Source organism: Silurus aristotelis, assembly GCF_946808225.1.
Source record: "Silurus aristotelis genome assembly, chromosome: 3".
Lineage (NCBI taxonomy): Eukaryota > Metazoa > Chordata > Actinopteri > Siluriformes > Siluridae > Silurus > Silurus aristotelis.
Genome location: NC_139576.1, coordinates 37824206 through 37848204, shown reverse-complemented (window position 1 = coordinate 37848204; position 23999 = coordinate 37824206). Strand labels below are relative to the sequence as shown.

The window sequence follows — 23999 nt, the reverse complement described above, 5'->3', positions numbered from 1 at the left end:
GATTCTCCCCTGAACTCCCTTATCAACTCCCTGATTCTCCCCTGAACTCCCTTATCAACTCCCTGATTCTCCCCTAACCTCCCTCATCAACTCCCTGATTCTCCCCTGAACTCCCTCATCAACTCCCTGATTCTCCCCTAAACTTCCTCATCAACTCCCTGATTCTCCCCTAAACTCCCTCATCAACTCCCTGATTCTCCCCTGAACTCCCTCATCAACTCCCTGATTCTCCCCTAAACTTCCTCATCAACTCCCTGATTCTCCCCTAAACTCCCTCATCAACTCCCTGATTCTCCCCTGAACTCCCTCATCAACTCCCTGATTCTCCCCTGAACTCTCTGCTGCATGGTTTTTGTTTTTCACACCATTCTGTATGTGTTGTGTGTGTAGATCTCATTGAGATACAAAACCATCAGATTAATAACAACTGTCCTAAACACACACACACACACACACAGACACACACACACACACACACACACACACACACACACACACACACACACACAGACACACACACACACAGACACACACACAGACACACACACACACACACAGACACACACACACAGACACACACACACAGACACACTCCTTCAGCATGGTGAAAAATGAAACATCTTTTCTGAGTGTCCACGTTCCACTTATTTATAGCGGGTCATGTGACTGATCTCAGAACGATTTAAATATATGATCCAAAACCCGTCAGTGACTCTGATATACAGAACTCTGATTAACTCCAGAAATGATTCTCTTGGGGTTTCATTACATCTTTGTGGTTATATCCAAATGCCGAAGCTGAAGATCTTCCAACTCATGTACAGGAACTCATTGTGGAAATGTATCGATCAAGAGATGGACAGAACAACTTCCAAAACATCATCAGTCCATCAGCAGCAGCAACACTTGAAGAAACCGGAGCAGCACAGTGAGGACACCAAGAACAGGAAGTTAGGAGGATTCTGAGGGACCTACAGATGCAAGAACATCTGGGAAGTCCTGCTCACTTCATGTTCATGATGACACTCTTTCTTCACATGTCTACATGATGGAGTAGGACAATTAAACTGAAGTTCCCAAGCATTTAAACACTCAAGATCATCTCAAACCATGTAGCTGGATGTCTTCTGATCTGCTGAGACCAAGATTCTAAAAGATCTCTTTGTTTTACTTTTAAACTGTTTAAACTCTGAGGACAGAAATGGAGGGTCTGGTTTGTGTTCTCTTTTCTCTGTTTATACACTCTGTGTGTGTGTGTGTGTGTGTGTGTGTGTGTGTGTGTGTGTTTGTACAGTATATATATATATATATAGAACCTACATCGCTGCTGTCTTCTGGGTTCTGACTTTGTTCATTCAGGGCAGGATTATGGTTCCGGGGCTGTGCCCTGTTCCAGGTTTACGAGTCCCTGGAGATCTTTTCCTTCAGATTTTTGAGAAAACACAACATGTACGGGCCACATATAATTCCTGACCCACGAACCTGCTGGAGAAAGCAGCACAGATAACATGGACGTCCAGAAAGCGAGATCATGGTGTGTGGGCATCACAAAGAGTTATGAGTTATTCCTGGCAGGCAGCTTCCTGTTGGCCATGAGGACCAATTCCAGCTTTATTACTGAAGTCCATGCTGAAACCTCTGGCACATCATGTGATCTAGCCTGGAGCTAGCCATCTCGCTGGTCCCGGTTTGTGCCTCGCTCTGTTTTATGATATAAAAGCCAATAAAGGCTCATTATCTGCTGCCGATGTGGTGTCAGAAAGTGAAGTCAGGACGGCTCATAATTAACGAGGCCTCCAGGGAAGTTTGCTAATAAAAAGCGCTGACTCATTTTCATTGGTTTGGTGGCGACAGAGTTTGTTACAGAGCTCTGTGACGTCTCGTAGCTTTAACGTCGATACTCCACAAACAAAACCACGAGGAGATGAAGGTTGTGGATCGGATTTGTTGTGTTTGCTCTAAAGTAGCAATAACCAGATGTTCCTTCAACTCTTTCTGTTCTCTTTCTCTTTAATGAAGTTTTTAAAAACTCATTAAAACTGGAGACTCCTTCCTACAAAACTCAATTAAAGTCTAAATGTAGAAACTTTCAGGTTTGTCGGTTTGACTATACGGATTAGACTTTTATTGGTCACTGTGGTTTAAAAGTTCATAAATATCGATATCGTTATTCTGCACGATTTATTATATTGTAATATCAGACTTAGTATCGGTTGACTGCTACCTGCTGCCGCGCGAGACCTGAATGTTGAATCCGCACGCGCCTTTTTCTCCTCCAGTCAGCGCTCAGGCCCGGTGTAAGACCACGCCCCCTCTCTCGCGCTCCCGGTGATAAATAATGTAAAGTGGCGCTGCGGAGAGAAAGAGAAAGAGAGAGAAAGAGAGAGAAAGAGAGAGAGAGAGAGAGAGAGAGAGCGCGCACAGGGAGGAAAGCGGAGCGGCGTGTACACAGGCAAAGGGCACGTGGAAGAAGGAGCAGCGCGAGTCGCGATGTCGCCGGGCACGAGCACGAGCCTGTGGATTAACGTGACGGTCCTGGTCGCGAGCGCGGTCCTCGGGACGGCGGAGGTGAGCGCGAGGCGGCGCGACGATTCGGTGCTGGTGACGAGCGTGAGCCGCGCGCGCTGCGCCTCTCGGTGCCTCAGTCTGCACCTCACGCGCATTTCGGTGCTTTTCAAACACGCCCAGGTGAGTTTCATTAATCAATCAATTAACTATCAGATTCATTAATCAATCAATTACTATCAGATTTATTAATGTGTCAGATCAGATCACAGATGTGGTCAGATCGGATCTGGTGTGAACTTGTAGGAATGTATCGGATTCTGACTTTTATATCCGGTAATTACATTGATTCTGGTGAGTGAGCAAAGTGTTGATTCCTTTCCTCTAACAGCAGTTTAACACCTTCATTCATTTCCATCTGATCATCTGATCTGATCTGATCATTGTTTCTATAGTGAAAGTTAAAGGCCACAATAATAATCATATAATAATAATTCACAGGTATAGCAGTTCAGCTTTTCAGACTTCCAGTAGAATTCCTGTGGCCATAAACCTATAAAACTTTTATACTTTAAATAAGATTTCTAGATGAATATAAATTTAAGGAAAAGTTTTTAAATGTAAATATTTTAGTGAGTTTTTATCTCAGTTTCTCCAGTGCACTCGATTATTTATTAAATTCTACCTGATAAACAGTGAATCATTTTACAAACAAAACATTAAGAATGTGAATTTGACCCAGTAGTAAACATTAACATAACAATTACTCCCAATATAACATCACTATTATTATTATTATTATTATTATTATTATTACTATTATTATTATTATTATTTCATTAATAATGGCTGAAATTATTTCCTGAAATCTTACAAAGCTCTTTAAGAACAAAAGATACACACACACACACACACACACACACACACACACACACACACACACACACACACACACACACACACACACACAATGTTAATTGAACATTTAATAATTGATCGACTAGACGAGCAGCAGCATGAAATATAAATGACACAACAATAATAAACGAGTCTTTAATGAGCCACACGTCTGTAACACAACATCACCACACAACACTGAGGACTGGAGACTCCTTCCATATCCCTCAGAAAAAAGTTCCACTAACCTCGTCTAATTACACTGTAATAAATTACACAGCTACACACACAACCCCAGCTACACAACAATTATACAACCACATAAAAACACACAACCCTAATTACACAACTACACATAACCACAATTACACAACCACACAAAAAACACACAACCCCAATTACACAACTACACATAACCACAATTACACAACCACACAGAAAACACACAACCCCAATTACACAAATACACATAACCACAATTACACAACCACACACAAACAACCACAATTACACACAATTACACAAACACATGTACAATCTCACTCAAATTAATACAACAAATACACAAAACCGCACACACACACACACACACACACACACACACACACACACACACACACACTCTATGCAATTATGTTAAATTTTGTGAAGTAGTTTATAGATATTGTGTGTTTAGTGTGTACACTTTTCCCATAACAAACTGAAAACCAAACTATAAAACACCACTTTCGCTAAAGCAACATGAAAGCAGTGCTGTGTTTTGAGAAAGTGTTTTTTCTTTTTTGGTCTGATTATTTCTTTTGGGTGGTAATTACGCAGGAGGCGTGATGGAGAATCCCCCCCCACACACACACACCCCACACACACACACCCCCACTCCTCCGGGAGCCATGAAATCTCCTGCCTTTACACTCCGGCTTTCATTCGTCCAGTCTCGCTCCGTCTCACATCTCAATCCGAGGGAAAGACAAACATCGTAACGGTGTTTCAGCCCCGTTCACTTTAATACCACATCATCTGGGAACTGAATCAAACGTGTGTGTGTGTGTGTGTGTGTGTGTGTGTGTGTGTGTGTGTGTGTGTGTGTGTGTGTCTTTAAGGGCCAAAACCAAAGTAACATAAGTCTTCATTCATTCAACCTTTTATAACACACACACACACACACACACACACACACACACACACACACACACACACACACACACACACAGAGTTTTAATCAGATCTGTCATTTTTAATGTGGTTGTATTTGTGTGTTCAGTAAACCCTGATATTTCGAGTCTCAAATCCACTTGAAATAAGGGGTGTGTGTGATTGTGTAATTGTTTCTGGTTGTGTTGTTGAAATTGTGTGTATAGTTATGCAATTGTCTAATGTTTGTGTGTGTTTTATAATTGTTTAAGGTTGTGTAGTGAAGCTTTGTGTATGTGATTGTTTGAAGGTGTGTGTGAGTGTGTGTAGTTTTGTAATTGTTTGAAGTTGTGTAATTGTTTGAGTTTGTGTATGTGATTGTGTTTGAAGGTGTGTGTGTGTGTGTGTGTGTGTGTGTGTGTGTGTGTGTGTGTGATTGTGAGTATAAGATTGTGTATGGATGGTGCTTGTGTTTAAGGTTGTGTGTGCTTGTGTTTGTGTGGTTGTGTGTTTTATGTTGTGTGTGGTTGTGTGTTTGTGCTTGTGTGTGGTTGTGTGTGAGGTTGTGTGGTTGTGTGTTTGTGCGTTTGAGGTTGTGTGTTTGTAGTTGTGCGTTTGAGGTTGTGTGTGTGTGGTTGTGTGTTTGTGATTGTGTGTATGGTTGTGTGATTGTGTGTGTGGTTGTGTGTTTGTGATTGTGTGTATGGTTGTGTGATTGTGTGTGTGAGGTTGTGTGTTTGTGATTGTGTGTATGGTTGTGTGATTGTGTGTGTGAGGTTGTGTGTTTGTGATTGTGTGTATGGTTGTGTGTTTTAGGTTTTAGGTGTGTTTATGATTGTGTGTGTGTGAGTGGTTGTTTGTTTGTGATTGTGTGTGTATGGTTGTGTGTGTGTGTGTGTGTGTGTGTGTGTGTGTGTGTGTGATTGTGTGTGTGTGTGGTTGTGTGTTTGATGTTTTGTGATTGTGTGTGTACGGTTGTGTAATTGTGTGTGTGTGTGTGTGCGGTTGTGTGTTTGATGTTGTGTATTTGTGATTGTGTGTATGGTTGTGTGATTGTGTGTGTGAGGTTGTGTGTTTGTGATTGTGTGTATGGTTGTGTGATTGTGTGTGTGTGGTTGTGTGTTTGATGTTTTGTGATTGTGTGTACGGTTGTGTAATTGTGTGTGTGTGGTTGTGTGTTTGATGTTGTGTATTTGTGATTGTGTGTATGTTTGTGTGATTGTGTGTGTGAGGTTGTGTGTTTGTGATTGTGTGTTTGGTTGTGTGATTGTGTGTGTGTGGTTGTGTGTTTGTGATTGTGTGTATGGTTGTGTGATTGTGTGTGTGAGGTTGTGTGTTTGTGATTGTGTGTATGGTTGTGTGATTGTGTGTGTGTGTGGTTGTGTGTTTGTGATTGTGTGTATGGTTGTGTGATTGTGTGTGTGGTTGTGTGTTTGTGATTGTGTGTATGGTTGTGTGATTGTGTGTGTGAGGTTGTGTGTTTGTGATTGTGTGTATGGTTGTGTGATTGTGTGTGTGAGGTTGTGTGTTTGTGATTGTGTGTATGGTTGTGTGATTGTGTGTGTGAGGTTGTGTGTTTGTGATTGTGTGTATGGTTGTGTGATTGTGTGTGTGAGGTTGTGTGTTTGTGATTGTGTGTATGGTTGTGTGATTGTGTGTGTGTGGTTGTGTGTTTGTGATTGTGTGTATGGTTGTGTGATTGTGTGTGTGAGGTTGTGTGTTTGTGATTGTGTGTATGGTTGTGTGATTGTGTGTGTGAGGTTGTGTGTTTGTGATTGAGTGTATGGTTGTGTGATTGTGTGTGTGAGGTTGTGTGTTTGTGATTGTGTGTATGGTTGTGTGATTGTGTGTGTGTGGTTGTGTGTTTGTGATTGTGTGTATGGTTGTGTGATTGTGTGTGTGAGGTTGTGTGTTTGTGATTGTGTGTATGGTTGTGTGATTGTGTGTGTGTGGTTGTGTGTTTGTGATTGTGTGTATGGTTGTGTGATTGTGTGTGTGAGGTTGTGTGTTTGTGATTGTGTGTATGGTTGTGTGATTGTGTGTGTGAGGTTGTGTGTTTGTGATTGTGTGTATGGTTGTGTGATTGTGTGTGTGTGGTTGTGTGTTTGTGATTGTGTGTATGGTTGTGTGATTGTGTGTGTGAGGTTGTGTGTTTGTGATTGTGTGTATGGTTGTGTGATTGTGTGTGTGTGGTTGTGTAAGTATTTCAGCTGCAGTGATACACACGTGTGATGTGTAGTTGTATGTGAAGTGTAGTTCCAGCTGATGGACAGAGGAGAGGAAACGCCCGGAGTGTAAAATACCACTGGTCTGTGGAGAGGAAACGGTGTTAAAGCGTGTTGGAGAATTCGCTCTGATCTGCTGGGAATGATAAAATACACACCGTTTTAAATCCACCCTTTCACACTCCGTCTACCTTCACAATCAGAGGGAAATATAAACAGTGTGAAGTCTTTTAGTTTGTGTTCACTTTGTGTTATGTTGGCTTTTGAGTGTTGGTGTTTGTGTTATTGTTGTCCAATTGTTGTTGAGGTCCTCCTATAGGTCAGTTCAGGTACTCGGTAGAAGCACTAGCTATAATGTGGAATACCATAGCAACACCCTAGCAGCTAGGTGTACAATCACAGCCTCCATCTAGCAACATAGCAACACCCTAGTAACCATCAGAAATACCATAACAACCACATAGCAACACCCTAGTAACCATCAGAAATACCATACCTTTACTTTATACTTTCTAGAGGTTTACTTTCGAGCACATTCACACAAACCTGCACTACAGTCAGAGTTGCTGTTACGGAGAATTAATCAACACCTTCTGACCAATCAGAGCATGGTGCACTGTGAGTTGTGTGGCTGTGGCCCCATGGTCCTAGTGCCAGGTTTGTAAAATGTCTCACACACTTCTGTTGTGTTTTGCTTGCAGGGAAATGGATCTCTGGTTTGGTGTCAGAATCACAAGCAGTGTTCGAAGGTAACCTCTGCGCACACACACACACACACACACACACACACACACACACACACACACACACACACACACACACATACACACACACACACACACACACACACGTTATTGTGGCACTTTTTCTGTCCAATTAATTTTCCCAGTGTCACTCAGGGAAAGGTCAGGTCTGGAGAATAAACAGGTGAAGACAGAGGTGTCCTTTTATATTCCATCCCTTCTTTCTGTCTCGCATCAGTTTCGTTTTGTGTGTGTTTGAAATGAATTTGCTTTTCAAGTGTCAAAGTTTAAGTACACAGGAAAGACAAAAATAACCAACGATTAGCTAAACACTTAACTCCAGCTTATAGCCGACTTCAAAACTGACATTTATTATTGATGTGTGGTGTCGTTACTGTGTTGCTTAGCAACTGGTTCCGTCCCCAAAATGTGAACCGCAGAGTAATAAAGTATTAGTGAGGCCCTTGACGTGTCCACTTTCCACACTGCAACAACACGACTGCATTAGTTTAGCTTTTTTACTTCTTGTTCCATTCTTTGTTTCCAGCTCTTGTTCAGGAATCTTTAGCATCGAGCACTTATATAGTGTATATATTAGCGAGTTTTTGAATGAACTCTAATCCCCACAGCCACACCCCCAAAAACCAAGTGGAAAACCTTCCCAGAACAATGGAGCTTATTATAACAGTGGAAATAAATCAGGAATAAGAAGTTTGAGCAGGACAGTCGAAGGCGCACAAACTTTTGGCCGTATCAGTGGTGCACAAACTCGATTGTAGGATGATGTGGAATGTGTATCGTATTGTGATGTAATAAAAGTCCTGAAGACATTTTGCTCCAGAGTCACTTTTCCTCACTTTATGTTTTGTGTTTTTATAAGACAAGGAACTGGTGGTGGAACTTCATTTTCAATCCCAAAAGCCTGATCTGTGCAGGAATGTGTACACGCCTTCCTTTATAACCCCAACTGGAAAATTAAGGAGGGAGAGAAAGAGAGAGAGAGAGAGAGAGAGAGAGAGAGAGAGAGAGAGAGAGAGAGAGATGGGGGTGATGTGGCCTTCATTAGCATGCTATTGCACCAACACTGGCCTCCCAGAATGCTCTGAGGCTTTTGTCCTTTTTTAGTCATTTTGTTTCTTTATCTTTCAAAAGACTTTTCTTTTAAAGAGAAGGGGACAGACAGACAGACACAAAAGAGAGAGAGATAGAGAGAGAGAGAGAGAGAGAGAGAGAGAGAGAGAGAGAGAGAGAGAGAGAGAGAGAGAGTGAGGCTCTGGGTTAATTCTATTGAGTGTCAGTAACTAAACAACTTGATTTTAGTCTTGATTTTTATCAGTGCAGTTTAATTAAGCAGACAGACAGACAGGCTGACAGACAGACAGACAGACAGACAGACAGACAGACAGACAGACAGACAGACAGATGGAGCAGATGGACTGGCAGAGCCACTTGATGCTCTAAATGTAATGTCTATATGAATATATAATATAAAAAGCTAACAAACACACACACACACACACACACACACACACACACACACACACACACACACACACACACACACACTCTCTCTCTCTCTCTCTCTCTCTCTCTCTCTCTCTCTCACTCTTACTCTCTCACTTGATTCTTGTTGTTTTAGTGCCTGTAGAGCGGAGAGATAAGTGTTTGTTCTGGAAGACAGGACACACTTTAGAAGTGCCTTTTGGTGGACATTTGAAGCACCCAGCTAACAATGTGTGTGTGTGGTGTGTGTGTGTGCGCATGTGTGTGTGTGTGTGTGTGTGTGTGTGTGTGTTAGAACTGAAGTTGTACTAGAACAATAAAGTTTGTGTAGAGTGAGATTGGGCCGAACACAGAATCTTGAGGAACTCCTAATGTTTCTTCATGGTTCCTGGTTTATCATCTTCTCTCTGAAAGTGCTAATAAGTGAGAAGGTAATGGATGTTTCTGGCTTAAAGTTTGAACCCAAACAGATGTGTTTATTTCTGAAACAGACCTGGAGGTTTTATGAAGTTTTAATGTGGAGTGCTGATCTTCTCCAGCTCGTTCACTCCGGCTCATAAATTACCCACAATCCTCCGATTGTGGCTCGCATGAATTATTCATTCTTTTCATTCTTCTCGGCCGTCCTCTTTCTTTTTCTGTCTCTCAGTGAGGCCTCTTTGTTGTTGGTTTCTTCCGCCTGCATATAAATCAATAATTAAAGCTGAGAGTTTGTGTTTGATGGGACCTGCTAAGGGACTTCCTGTTATTAATCAGGAAAACACCCACGTTCCTCACAATCACTGCTGTCCAGTGTTCAGAGGAAACTCTACTGTTGTAGCTCAACTTTTAAAAGCATGTGTGTGAGGTGCTATGAACGTATACACACCACTCTCTTAGATCTTTATACGAATTACAATTATGTAAATGGAACATTTTTCACGATATTTAAATTTTCTCCTGGAATAAATGTAAAAAGTTTTTAGTTACATAATTAGTTTCTTTAAAATGATCATATTTTTCCAATTTTTATCTGAACTCAGTTTCCCTTAGTTCCATTTGTGCCACTTCCTGTTTCACTGCAGCAGAAATGTGATATAGTCATTACATTAATTACATTATGCATAAATTAAACATTAATATATTCAAGCATAAGCATTTAAAGGTAGCGTGATGATTGGATTTCAGATGTTATTTAATATTTAATTTGTTGTTTTGTTTAATAAAAGTTTAGCTGTTGATTTGTTTTTATTTATGACTCAGCAAAACTACTGTAATAAGCAGAATAAAACATGAACACTAATGAGTTTAGTGAAATCATGTTTCCTTACGCCATTAAAATGTAAGAAATAAATACTAGTTCTATCTGTAATGTTGCTGATGTGAGCATGTGACTGTGAATAAATCCTGCTGGGGAACGTTTTCTCACTGCATTGCATAACTCTTATTTTCCTTTCAGTGTCTGGAGCCCTGCAAAGCATCATGGGATCTCAGAGAGAGCGAGTGTCAGGATTTGTGTGAGGTATGACCTGATATGTCAAGGTTTTTTTAACGAGGTTATGATAATGCTAACGCTAATCCTGTGATTCTCCCTCCAGTCGGTTTTCCCGAATAAACAGTCCGAGTGCGTGGTGAGCTGCGAGTTCTTCCTCTCGGTGGACGCGGTAAAGCAGGGGGCGTGTCCAGCTCCTGATCGAGCGAGCGGATTTGCTGCTGCATGTGTGGAGAGTTGTGAGAGCGACGCCCACTGCTCCGCCCACAAGAAGTGTTGCTCCAACGGATGTGGACGAACCTGTCAGGCGCCCAGGAACCTCTATAAAGGTACCTTCATGGAACATGACATTAAATGTAGCTACAAATAGAAAAACCATACGACTGGTTACGAAAACGTTGTAGTTCGCTCTGTTTTTAAATTCTTCAGATCGCTCTTTATTTACGCATTCGGGATACGTGTGTCAGTGTTTTTTATTCTTCCCCTTGTGTTTTTCCTTGGGGGGGTGGGGGCGTGTAATTTGTGTGAAGCTGTAAAGCATTTAACTTGAAATTGAGCGTTGCATCTCAAATCGCTGTCAGATGTGGGAACCTGCAGGTGGAGGTCCTTCAGCTCTGATAGGTCCTTCACTGAGATGTGAGGGGGAATGTGACCTTTTCTTTCTCAGGTTTCATCATCACTTTGAGCTTCTAGTGCTTCAAGTGCAGTACATTTCTTCTGTTTACTACTTTATTGTTTATTGGCTGTTTGTTGCTACATCTGAAGATCTGAATAGTCTGAAGACCAGTGAGGGAGCCGTACAATCTTTTTTCTTATTTTCCTTTTATCTAATTAAAATCTATGACACTCTCTGTTCTATTTCAAGGATCCTTTTAAAATGACCTTTAACCCAAGGCTCTGGGTCACTGATCAGAAGGCCAGGGGTTCGAAGCCCCATCACTTCCACGCTGGCACATTTGGGTCCTAGAGCATCGCCCCTTAACCCTTTCTGCTCCCTGCACTCTGACCCCAGCTTCAGAAAACTCTGGATTATTTAAAGAAAAGTAAACTTCCATAAGGACCAAGTGAGAGGCGAGAGCATCAAAGAAGAAATCCATTAAATGACACAAGGAAGGAACCTTGAGAGGAACCAGACTCCAAAGAACTTTCAAAGAAATACTCGATTATAAACTCATTTTGAGAAGTGTAATCATTACAAAATCTAAGTGGGACCATCCACGGAAATCTTCAGGAGATCCATGTGGTATTTACAGAAGGGTCATAAGGCCCCATCAAGGAGGTCCAGAGGGTGAAATTTGAGTGCAAGGCAACTTCAGTAACTACTGTGGTTCTAGCAGGAAGTTACACTGATTGTTGGACATGCTTTAATAAGATGAATCCACCTCTGGATATTTGTTTATGAGTTGCCATGAAATGATGCTGGATAAATAGTTTCCTCAGATCGAGTTCTAGACAGTTTTTGGAGCAGAGTTTTGAACCAACCACTAGGAAAGGTAATAAATAGTCTGCATTGAGGAGGACAACCGCAGATCCAAAGTCATGAATGAATCTCCAGTTCTCACTTTTAACTCATGGCTTTGGGTAAGTAAAGATCTGGTTGTGTAAGTTTCACTTTAAGATGTTTCAAAGAACTTTAACAGCTCAAAGGGCATTAATCAGACCGAATGGCATCACCACATGCTCCCAATGCCCTGAAAAAGCTTCTTCACACACGTGCTCTTTGTGAACAGGGTGTGGTCTTGTGTTGGAGTGGCACCTGGTTATGAAGACATCATTCTGCAGCTTCAAACAGATTCAGGATTCAAGTTCAGGATCAATTTCCAAGTACCAGGGTATGACATCATGAGCTTAGAAAAGCCAGACATGTGGTAGACATGTGGCAGACACCGCTGTGTCTGGAGCTGTTAAAAAACTTATTGCTAGGTGAAATAGTGAGGTTCAGCTGGACCAGTGAGGAGACACCTGGGATCATCTAAACCTGGAAAAGATTTGATAGGTAGCATACTTTTTCCTCGCTCAATCAACCTCAGAGACTTAATACTGTCCTTTTCAACAAAATATTTAGTGACAGAAATCCTAATATAATTAAACTTTTTATGTCCAAAAGTATGTGCACCTCTGACTGCTTTATGTGATTTTTCCCCAAAATCCCACTTCGTACCTCCGTACTCTTCCATACCATGAACCTAAGAACTGAAATTCCCATCACTGTTTCAGCATCACGATGCTTCTGTACACAAAGCGATCTTCATGAACACATGTTTGTTAGTGTGAAGGTTCAAGTGGAAGAACTCGAGTGTCATGAACAAAGCCCTGGCCTCCTCAACCCCAGTGAACACATATTTGGACAGACCAGAACACCTACTGGAGACCGTTACTCTGCTGAAGAGGAGAACTTATTGCACATACTTTTGGCTGTATATTGTGTGTATCATTTTTATATTTGAGGTGAAATCAATAGGTTTAAAACTAGTTTTTTAACAACACAAGGCTGCTCGCACAGTCACAGGGATCACCGGCCTTCATAAGTCAGTGAAGACCAGTCGGTTCCTGTGTACATCAGGAGCTGTGCGACTGGTGCTGTTCTGACCACGTGTGCACCCTGTCACTGAGCTCCTCCTCACACGTGAGTTTCACGAGAGAAAGGTCACAACCTTACTTCTGCACCCACCCTAATCACCAGATTTGGCAACTGCGGACTTCACCCACTTCCCAAGGACTTGCGGTTTTGACATGGTTGCGGAGTGAAGGAGCGTGACACGCTATGAAAAGGCTTCTAGAACACTGGGGGTGCTGTATTACTGTGCATTAAGTAGATAAATAAAGATCTTTCTTGTAAACAGAGCGAGTCTCCAAACTTTTTAATATCATCTCGTAACTTTTCAATGAGATTACACATTAAAACTTCATCATGTTTTCTCCTGATTCTAATCTGGGTGATTTATGAGACTTGAACAAGTCTTGAGTTGCAAGAAAACTGCTGCGTTCATATAGTTGGAAAGTTTCATCAATTTTTAAAAATCTAATGGAAAATCTGAAATTCTATGTTCCATCTCTGAGCCTAGAAAAGTTCAGCCGTGTTTCAGAGCCAGTAGGGACAGAAGCACTTTCCTAAAGATTGATGAGCAAATAAGTGTTTATTGCATTATGAGTGTGTGTTTGTCTCCTGCAGTGAGGAAACAGAGGAGGAGGTAATGCAGGACTTGGCAGCCGTTACTGCTGTACATGCAGCTTGTTAGTGACTGCGTAGCATCATCTCACTTCTCAGTGGTAGGAGAACATGTTTGGTGGTAAGGCCTCAGGATGTTCCTGTGCACTGAGACGACAGACATTAGGAGCTCTCTGCAGAACCTGGCAGCGTGACTGACAGAGTGGAGCGTTTATGGTGGTTTTGCTAACGAGCTACATCTGTGCTTCACTTGCAACTCTGACAAAATGATAAACAGTGATGGACAGCGAGGGGGCTGCAGTGATGAGGCGTCCCCCCACGTCTTCACACGTCAAACATTAAACAGTAGAACGTTTCTTTTCCTTTCAGAGCTCTTTACGTAAACGTCTCATTTTTTGCACGTGGAAGAGTTTATAGCTGTTTCGAGGGTGAAGCGTTTGTGAGGGAAATGTGGTTTGTGTACACACACGTAGCGTTTTAATGAACCTTTCACGTAGAAAGGCAAAGTGTGTCTCATGTGAGCGAATCCCATCAAAAACTCTCCACATTTACTGTTGGAATACTGAACATGTGGATACAATCAACTTTATTATAAACATGAGGGTAAAACGTGCAGATATATAATAAATGTTCTGCTCCAGCAGGTTGAGATGATTAATATTAAAGCCTTCTGTCTGAGGAAAATGTGAAAGCTGAGAGAGATCCTCATAACTCCAGTAACTTCCACTGAAGAGAAGCTACAGAAACTGCACTCTGTGTTTGTGTGATCCGACAGCTGTTCTTTTAGATGTTGGTTTGTGTCCCTCTCCGTGTTCCAGGTGTTCCACTGAAGCCCAGGAATGAACTGAATTTCCTTGAATTGGCATCAGGAGAACTGGAAGTGCGCTGGTCTTCAAAATTTAACATATCAGTGGAGCCGGTGGTTTACGTTGTGCAGCAGCGCTGGAATTACGGCATCCACCCGAGCGAAGACGACGCCACGGCGTGGGAGGACGTGGCACAGGTTCACATTTTTATTTGAATAAAAAATGAGAAGTTCTCAGAAGATGTGCTTAGAAGAAAGTGTTGTGTGTTATAATGTGCCACTGTCATACGCGGTAACTGGAATTATACAAACAATACAAAAGATAAAACCTGCTGCCTGATGTTTCTTCCCTCAGGGTCACAGCCTGGTTTCAATAGTAAGAGGGGCGGAGCCTCAGAACCAGATGTGATTTAACTTAATCAAATAGTCAACATTTTCAGTAAAACATTGATGTTGAGGTTAAAACCCAAATGCTTAATATTTTTACACTCTGATGACCATTTGTGTGTGTTTGTAGTCCTAATTCCAGATTTTTTGCTCTACTGTGTTCACCTTTTTCAGTTCGTCTGTTTATAACCGCGTGCGCGCGCGTGTGTGTGTGTGTGTGTGTGTGTGTTGTTTTCTTGTTTGCAGGTCACAGAGGAGCGTGTTGCGTTGGCAGAGATCAGAGCCATGCGCTGGTACCAGTTTCGTGTTGCGGCGGTGAACGTACACGGCACTCGCGGATTCACGGCGCCAAGCAAACACTTCCGCTCGTCCAGAGGTGTGTGTGTGTGTGTGTGTGTGTGTGTGTGTGTGTGTGTTCGTTATTATTCCTGTGCAATAAAACCAGCTGTAAAAATCTACAGCGGTGACACACCGTCTCCCCGTCACGTGCACTGTACCCTCGATTGTGAGCGTGTGTGTGTGTGTGTATATATGTGAGCGTGTGTGTGTGTATGTGAGCGGGCGTGTGTGTGTGTGTGTGTGTGTGTGTGTGTGTGTGTGTGAATGGCAAGAAATGACGCAAGTCTGTTCTCACGTCTGTTCTCTTTCACTCAGTCTGCCACAAACTAGCATGTGTGTGTGTATGTGTGTGTGTGTGTGTGTGTGTGTGTGTGTGTTAAATGTAACGTGACATGAGACAGTGTTTGCAACATACACCGGATCTCCAGGCCTTTCTTTCCACACACCTCAATTCATTTCACTTGACCTGAGCACACACATGCTTCACCTTGTTTCCATGGATACCTGATTCTGATTGGTCAGAAGGTGTAGATGCGTATGTCTGATCGTTTTCCTGTAACAGCACTTCCCAAAGTGTTGCGGAACATGTGTTTTAAAACATCACGTGCACGTGTTCTAGTAGGAACGTTAGAGTTTCAGTGAAATAAACCAGAACATGAGCTCTGATGAATCAGTCATGCAGAGTTCATTCATTAGTCAATAACGAGACACGAATCACTGGGAGTAATCACACACACGCGCACACACACACACACGCGCGCACACACACACACACACACACGCGCACACACACACACACGCGCGCACACACACACACACACACACACACAGGACTAGCTCATGTTACGTCCCCGCTGTTCTTTACACAAGGCCACACTTTGTCATTGTTTGCTGTTGGTTCAAAAGGAAAAACTTGAAGGATCTCTGGAATGAGATGATTGTTTAAGCATGCGGCGTGCACGTGGCTGGGTTTACGTCATGTCTCAGTCACCAAGTGTCCATGTCCTGACCGGCAAAAAACTATTTAATAATGCAGCATTGTTTCATTCTGGATTCTGATTGGCCAGAATGGTGTCCAATTCAAAATCTTTATACAGCAGCAGGTTTCAAGTTTCTTTTGATCTTCTTGTATTTATACTAACTGTTGAGGGTCAGTCTGTGTGGGCTTAACCTTATAATGATCATGTAACAGTAACTCCACCTTCAGCATTAATTAATTTCCCATAACTGCATGCCCTGTACAAAAACATCTATCATAACTATAAAACACAGCTGTGACTGTAGAACCTTTATATGATCCACCAAATCACTTCTGTACAATACTCACTCCAGACTGAGCTCTGAAAGCCACGCCCCTCACTGTCTTTTTCCAGCTTTTATATTTATTATCAGACTCCAAATTCTTTATCTTTCATCTTCTCAGATCCGTCTCCTCCTCCACGCCCGGCCGGACTCAAGGTGTCCAATGTAACGACAGACGCCGGCGGCTCAGTGACGGCTCATCTGGAATGGACGCCTCCCGAGGAGCTGGATGTTCCTGTCCATCACTTTAAAATCTCCTGGAGCTGGAATGTTGCTGGGAAAACCACAATTCCTTCCAAAAAGAAGAGGAGAAAGACTGTGGATGGGGTAAAGCACATAAAAATAATCACATGTTTATTTATCGTTAAGGAGGATATATCCAGCGGGGAAAATCAGTATTTGACACATCAGCATTTTTATCAGTAAGGGGGTTTCTAAGTGGGCTATTGACACAAAATTTCCACCAGATGTAGCATCAAGCCAAATATTGAATTCATACAAAGAAATCAAAACATTTAAGTCTACAAGTTGAGTCATAATGAATAAAGTGAAATGACAGAGGGAATAAGGATTGAACACACTTTATTTAATACTTTGTAGAAAAGCCTTTGTTGGTGATTACAGCGTCTAGACGCCTCTTGTATGGAGAGACCAGTCATCTCTTTTCATTTTTAGATTTCTGGTAGATGGCAGCAGATTTTTATCCAGAATCCAGATGTTTATCCAGAATGTCCCGGTACATTACTGATAAAAATGCTGATGTGTCAAATACTTATTTTCCCCGCTGTATCATATCGTTATGGGAGTCTCCAGTGTCAGTCAGATGAGTTTACTCTTCTTTGGGGTTTGACAGACAAAAGAGAGGCATAAACACATTAGAAGTATGCTTTTAATTGAATAAATTACATTATTAAAACCACACCCACTCTGGGGTAATTGCCTTGCCCCGCCCTGCTCTCCATTCTTGTCTTGGCTTTCGTTTTCCATATATGGTCATAGGTTCCTGTTTTTCTCTCCAGTGATGATCAGTACAAACAGTATTACAGAACAACCCTAAAAACCTAAGTGTGTGTGTGTGTGTGTGTGTGTGTGTGTGTGTGTGTGTGTGTGTGTGTGAGGTACTTGCTGGTAGCTAACAAGCTAGCGCTACTGATTGAAAAGCGTAACGTAACGATGAGCAGATGTTACAGCTGAGTGTTTAACACGTTTAACACACACACACACACACACACACACACACACACACACAACCGATAACCATCTCCAACCCAATTAGCTTCAACTTTCTCAAACTCTCTCACACACACACACACACACACACACACACACACACACACACACGTTTTTTCAATAATGTCTGCTTTTAAACCTGAAGGTGTTTTCAGACTGGATGTGAGATTTCAGGAGTAGAAACATGATGCTTTATTTTGTTCAGTTAATCCATTAAATGCCCTTAGATGGAACACACACACACGCACACACATGCGCGCGCACATACACACACACACACACACACACACACACACACACACACACACACAAACTGTGCATAATGTATTTACATTTCACCAAATAACACTAATTCAGTCAGCAATTGATATCCTTGCATATATATGTGTGTGTTTGTGTGTGTGTGTGTGTGTGTGTGTGTGTGTGTGTGTGTGTGTGTGTGTGTGTGTTTTGCAGCTGAAGAGCTCAGTGAGTCTAGAAGGTCTGCTAGTGAACAGCTCGTACACTGTGGATCTTCAGGCAGTGGCGTTATGGGGATCAGTGAGACTGAAAAGCCCAAGAACATCTCTGCAGTTCAGCACTGCTCAGGAGAACCAACGCACTAGTACGCCACACACACACACACACACACACACACACACACACACACACACACACACACACAGCAGTAAGAGTAATAGAGTACTGCAGTAACCCTGTGCTGATGTGTTGTGAAGCAGAGCTCAGTGTGAAGCTGAAGAAAGCGTATTCGACTCCGTTCCTGTGGAACTCTCATGCGAGTTCTGTGGAGGTGGGAACGCCATTCTACCAGGACACACAGCTGCAGGTTCGAGTTTACTGGAAAAACAGAGGAGGTGAATTTCAGTCCCTTTTATTTTTCAGTAGAATCACATTCCTCTCACTCCATCCCTCAGGCAGGACAGCGATCATCTCTGATCAGACACTTACAGTGACGCACATCAGGAGTTTTCTTTATCTGTACCTTCAGAAAAACCTCAAGGCACTAAATCAGGATATGACACAGGAGCCGGGCCTTAATGCTAATGCTAACGCAGGAAATTCTTTCCCCCTCCAAAGATGTTGGCGCTAACATTGGAGACATTTTCATGCTAGTTTTTTTAAATACATGTATTTGTTTACTTGTAATTTATTGACTGATTTGTTGATTGAAATGTCCTCCTGATTAGAACACGTGTGTCCAGTTCTCTTGTAACTGTTACTAACATGCAGCACAACTTTTCACTTATCGTGAGTCGAGTTAAAACACAGAGCATAATGCTGCCGAACCATTGCGGGTTCTAGATTCCACATGATGGTCCTTCTTGTGACCTCTGATAAAAGATAATCTCACGTGTCGATCATCTCACGAGTCATTTGGTCATTACATCATGAGGTACAGAACAAAAAAAATACTCTTTTTTTAATAAACAATTTTCTTTCTCATTTTAGTTCATTTTCATTTTATAAAAATGTACAAACCCAGAATTGTTTACAAACTGAAATCTGTTGAACTGTTCCATTACACACTGCGTTCCTGCGTATATTCTCTTTCAAGCGTAGCACTAGTCCTTGGTGTGTTTTGTTTTTCAGATCCCACAACAAGGCGTTTTCACGTCCAGTGGACTCCTGAACTCTGCCTCCACAACGAGACAAAACCCCCCCCGGAAAAATCCGTCACACACGTGAGTCAGGAACGTGAAAAGCAACTCTAACGTCATACGGCGTTTCAAAAAATCTCACAGTATTACATGATTCAGATATTTTACAACTGAAATAGTGTGTATGTAAAGATATTTATAATCAGATAAATGATCAGGGTTATTAGTGATTATTCTCCTCCAGCAGCACGTCCCAGATGTTTATTATTATTATACAGAAGCAGTTCATTGATAGTTACACGTTTTTAATTGATCAAGGACGCCACATAATGCTTTTTATTTATTTAATGTTGTGAATTAAGCTGGAGTCTGAACCAGACACTGATCATGTGACTAATTTAAACAAGATTTACTGAGTTCCTGGACCCCTCATATGGACTTATAAGTACCTTTCTTCTATTAGTTCAGCCTCCAAACAACAAACTAGAGTGGTGTGTGTGTGTGTGTGTGTGTGTGTGTGTGTGTGTGTGTGTGTGTGTGTGTGTGTGTGAGAAAGAAACAGACACATTCTTGAGAACACACTGATCAGGTTGCTAGGGAATGTGCATTCGCTGTCCTATAGACCTTCTGAGGGAAGAGAGAGAGAGAGAGAGAGAGAGAGAGAGAGAGAGAGAGAGAGAGAGAGAGAGAGAGAGAGAGAGAGAGAGAGACTGGGGCCTGAATCCGTCACTTTTCTGCATGAATGAGTGAACGATTGTGTTTCATGCCCTTCGGGAAGCTGTGTGTGTGTGTGTGTGTGTGTGTGTGTGTGTGTGTGTGTGTGTGTGTGTGTGTGTGTGGGTGAAGAATGAAGAAATGTTGATGGCTAATGTTTTATTAAAATTATTTTCTAATTAAAACTTTAGGACTCTGTGCATTCTTTTTTTCCCCAGGAGAACTTCATCAGCCTCACCGGCCTGCTCTTCTCCTGCAGGTACAGAGTAACTGTTCACACTCTCAAAGGCAAGAAGAACTCTGAGATTGGCAGCGTCTCCTTCACCACACCATCCTGTCCTGCAGTAAGGAGCAGAAGCCATGAAACTGTGGAGTGTCCTGGAGAAGGAGGTGAGAAACCCAACACAGCTGTTTCATACCTGAGAGAACTTCAACACCATATTTTCACAAACATAGTGACATCTCCTGCTTCTCTGGATTATTTTAGTAAATGTGAAAGTGTCCGCTAAACCGGAGAACCTCACGGCTTCCTTCAGGGCTTATGGTGAAAACATCACGGGACATTTCTTCTGGCGTGTCTCACGCTCTCAGCCTCATCAGCCAATCACAGGCTTCCAGGTCATGTGGGCGGATATCACGGTGGTGAATCGGGAGAACAGCCTTCCGAACAGCCTCGTGTCCCAGTCACAAATCCTCCCTCCTGTAAGTACATGCTGTGTTTAGACTTCATGCCTCGGGATGACACACAAGAACATCATCTTAATGATTAAGAACATGATGTTTTTCTTTTGATCTCTTCCTTTCCACAAATAAAATACTACATTTTATTTATTGAAACCTTTTCTTAAATTTCTTTTTAGGAAACTTATTGTGGAATCTGTATTGTAAAATATTTCAGTAAGAACTTAATGTTTACAGCATTTTGAGGTCAGAACGTCCTGTTTTGTGGTGTTTTTCAGTTAGAAATTCCTGTTTTGTGGTGTTTTATCATGTTAGAAATTCCTCTCTTTTGGTGTTTCCAATCAGAACTTCCTGTTTTGTGGTGTTTTTCTGTTAGAAATTCTTGTTTTGTGGTGTTTTCAGTCAGAACGTCCTGTTTTGTGGTGTTTTTCAGTTAGAAATTATTGTTTTGTGGTGTTTTCAGTCAAAACTTCATCTGTTGTGGTTTTTCAGTTAGAAATTCCGGTTTTGTGGTGTTTTCAGTCAGAACTTCCTGTTTTGTGGTGTTTTCAGTCAGAACTTCCTGTTTTGTGGTGTTTTTCTGTTAGAAATTCCTGTTTTGCTGTGTTTTTCAGTCAGAGCTTCTTGTTTTGTGGTGTTTTCAGTCAGAACGTCCTGTTTTGTGGTGTTTTCAGTCAGAACGTCCTGTTTTGTGGTGTTTTTTAAGTTAGAAATTCCTGTTTTGTGGTGTTTTATCATGTTAGAAATTCCACTCTTTTCGTGTTTCCAGTCAGAACTTCCTGTTTTGTGGTGTTTTTCAGTTAGAAATTCCTGTTTTGTGGTGTTTTTCAGTCAGAGCTTCTTGTTTTGTGATGTTTTTCAGTCAGAGCTTCTTGTTTTGTGGTGTTTTCAGTCAGAATGTCCTGTTTTGTGGTGTTTTTTAGTTAGAAATTATTGTTTTGTGATGTTTTTCAGTCAGAGCTTCTTGTTTTGTGGTGTTTTCAGTCAGAACGTCCTGTTTTGTGGTGTTTTTCAGTTAGAAATTCCTGTTTTGTGGTGTTTTATCTTGTTAGAAATTCTTCTCTTCCTCTTTTTTAGTGTTTTCAGTCAGACCTTCCTGTTTTATGGTGTTTTTCAGTTAAACCTTCTCGTTTTTGTGTTTTTTTTCCAGTCAGAACTTTCTGGGTTGTTTTTTTTTTTTGTTAGAACTTCCTGTTCTGTGGTTTTTCCAGTAAGAACTTGTTGTTGTTGTTTTTTTTTCTATTCAAAACTTCATGTTTTGTGACCTTTTTTCATCAGAACTACCTGTTTCGTGGTGCTTTCAATCAGTACTTTCTGTTTTGTGGTCCTTTGTCCCAGAGCCTGATTTTCCCAGAGTATCAACTTCCTGTGTGTTTGTATTGTGTTTTTCTTCTCAGGATCATAACTTTCTGGAGGTACTGAATCTCAGGCCTGGGTCCTCCTATAGATTAGAAGTGCTGGTCATCACCAGTGTAGGAGAAGGTCCTGTTACCATCAAGGTGTTCCACACGCCGAGGATTTCCTCAGCCATGCACCATAGTAAGCTCCACTCTCTCTCTCTCTCTCTCTCTCTCTCTCTCTCTCTCTCTCTCTCTCACTCACTCACTCACTCACTCACTCACTCACTCACACACACACACACACACACACACACACACACACACACACACACACACACACAATTAAAACCAGACTTTAACCTTCTGCTTAGCCTATTTTCTTCATGTCTGGTCCACTCTCCATATAAGGTTCTCCTTTTCCCCTCAGGGCTCAAACTTCATCAGTACTCAGGACATCAGAAACACTCTTCAGAAAAGCAGTGAGAGACCAGAACATCTCACATCAACCTGCAGAAAACTTCAGCATCTTACAGACAATCTCTTGAAATGATTCCTCTACTGAAGAACTACTTCTGAGTTTGGTTCTGGGCCAGTTCTCCTGCTGAAATTAAATCAGACCTGGAAGATCTCAATAGCAGAAATGGTCCTTGATCTGGTTCTTCAGGTAAAACTGGTTATGGCGTGGTTTTCCTGCAGGACTAGATGTTGGCAGTACAAGATCTAGACTAGTTCTCCTGATATTGGACCCGAATCTGTCAAAATTAGATCTGCCCAAGAAAAATCTGGATCTGGATTAGTTCTTCTACTAAACCTGGATTTTATCTGCTTTGATTTGTTCTGTACTGTATATATGGGCAGAACCGGTACTCTGGTGGTTCTTTTGAAAAAGCAAACTATAGACTGGATCTTCTTCTGACAGCACTGATTCTGCACTGTTCCTCTGGCCACAAATGTTATGGACTGGTTCTCTGAATATAAAACTGTTCCACTTCTGTATGATTACTGGAATTTATCTAGAACCTGGTTCTGAAAGATTCTAGACTTCTCAAAAAGTATTTTAAATTGAGAATGAAGTATTTTTCTACTACAGAGCCATGTTGAGATATTTGAACAGATGAATGTATCTTCAGAAATTTGGAATTTCAGCAGCTTCTGACTGGAAAATTTATTTTTTTTTCACAGTGAAATAAATTACATTAACATAAAAATGTCGTCCTGAAATGATGAGAGAATAATTTCCACTAACAGATTAACAGCGACTCTGTATGAGGGATATTTCTGCGTGTAATTTATAACTTTATAACTATAAACTGTGTATGTTCTTGGAGAACGTATTTGTTATATCAATATTTATTTATGTGTACTTTTTGCTGTGTGTGTGTGTGTGTGTGTGTGTGTGTGTGTGTGTCTGATAAAATGTTAAAAGGTTTGTATAAAATAAAAAGTGTAAATATAGTATATTTTTGGCATTTAGACCTTGTACATATTATTCAACAATAAAATTTACCTCAGTTCTTTTCACTTAAAGCATCTGTTAGCATCTGTTTCATTTATTCATTTATTCATTCATTTATAAATTTTTAGCTATCAATATTGCATTCTATTATTATCTCTAATATTGTTTTGTTTTGTTGTTATTTGATACAGAATTATAAAAAAATTTCCATCAGGTTATAAAGTAAATACTAACCAATTACCTTTTACATTGAATTTAAGGTTCATTTCATATTTTTTTAAAACGTCAAATACAACAAATACCTGCTCCTGTTCACTAAGCTGTACTTTCCTGCTTTTGATTATTAGCTTTAACAAATATATAGCAAGAAGTTAATAAAAAAAAAAAATCTTTTATAATGATGGTAATAATGTGGGGTTTTTTTGGTATATATTTGGTATAAATTGGTTGTGAATGATAGTAAAATGATGAGCAGTAGGCTGTTTTTCTCCCCTTGATTTAGT

At 41.2% G+C, this 23999-nt stretch overlaps 1 protein-coding gene across 2 annotated transcripts; it reads left to right on the top strand.

Moving 5' to 3' along the window:
• The first annotated feature begins 2238 nt into the window (after positions 1-2238).
• anos1 (anosmin 1) lies at positions 2239-23567 on the top strand. Of its 2 annotated transcripts, none has more exons than XM_083537342.1 (14): positions 2239-2688; positions 7460-7507; positions 10443-10505; positions 10582-10804; positions 14463-14647; positions 15083-15212; positions 16599-16804; positions 18164-18311; positions 18424-18561; positions 19298-19389; positions 20238-20409; positions 20507-20721; positions 22098-22239; positions 22468-23567. In XM_083537342.1, the coding sequence occupies exons 1-14, from the start codon at positions 2491-2493 to the stop codon at positions 22521-22523; spliced, it is 2016 nt and encodes a 671-aa protein (XP_083393468.1). In that variant the 5' UTR covers positions 2239-2490; the 3' UTR covers positions 22524-23567. The 2 variants fall into 2 exon arrangements, with proteins under 2 accessions (XP_083393468.1, XP_083393469.1); XM_083537343.1 differs by having other exon boundaries at positions 2252-2688; positions 18427-18561.
• The last annotated feature ends 432 nt before the right edge of the window (positions 23568-23999 follow it).

Bases quoted from the DNA above. Each gene is read 5' to 3' on its own strand.
- anos1 (XM_083537342.1), top strand. From the start codon at position 2,491: ATGTCGCCGGGCACGAGCACGAGCCTGTGGATTAACGTGACGGTCCTG. The intron at 10,805-14,462 runs GTACCTTCATGG...TCCGTGTTCCAG, and splicing joins GCCCAGGAACCTCTATAAAG to GTGTTCCACTGAAGCCCAGG. The intron at 18,562-19,297 runs GTGAATTTCAGT...TTTGTTTTTCAG, and splicing joins TTACTGGAAAAACAGAGGAG to ATCCCACAACAAGGCGTTTT.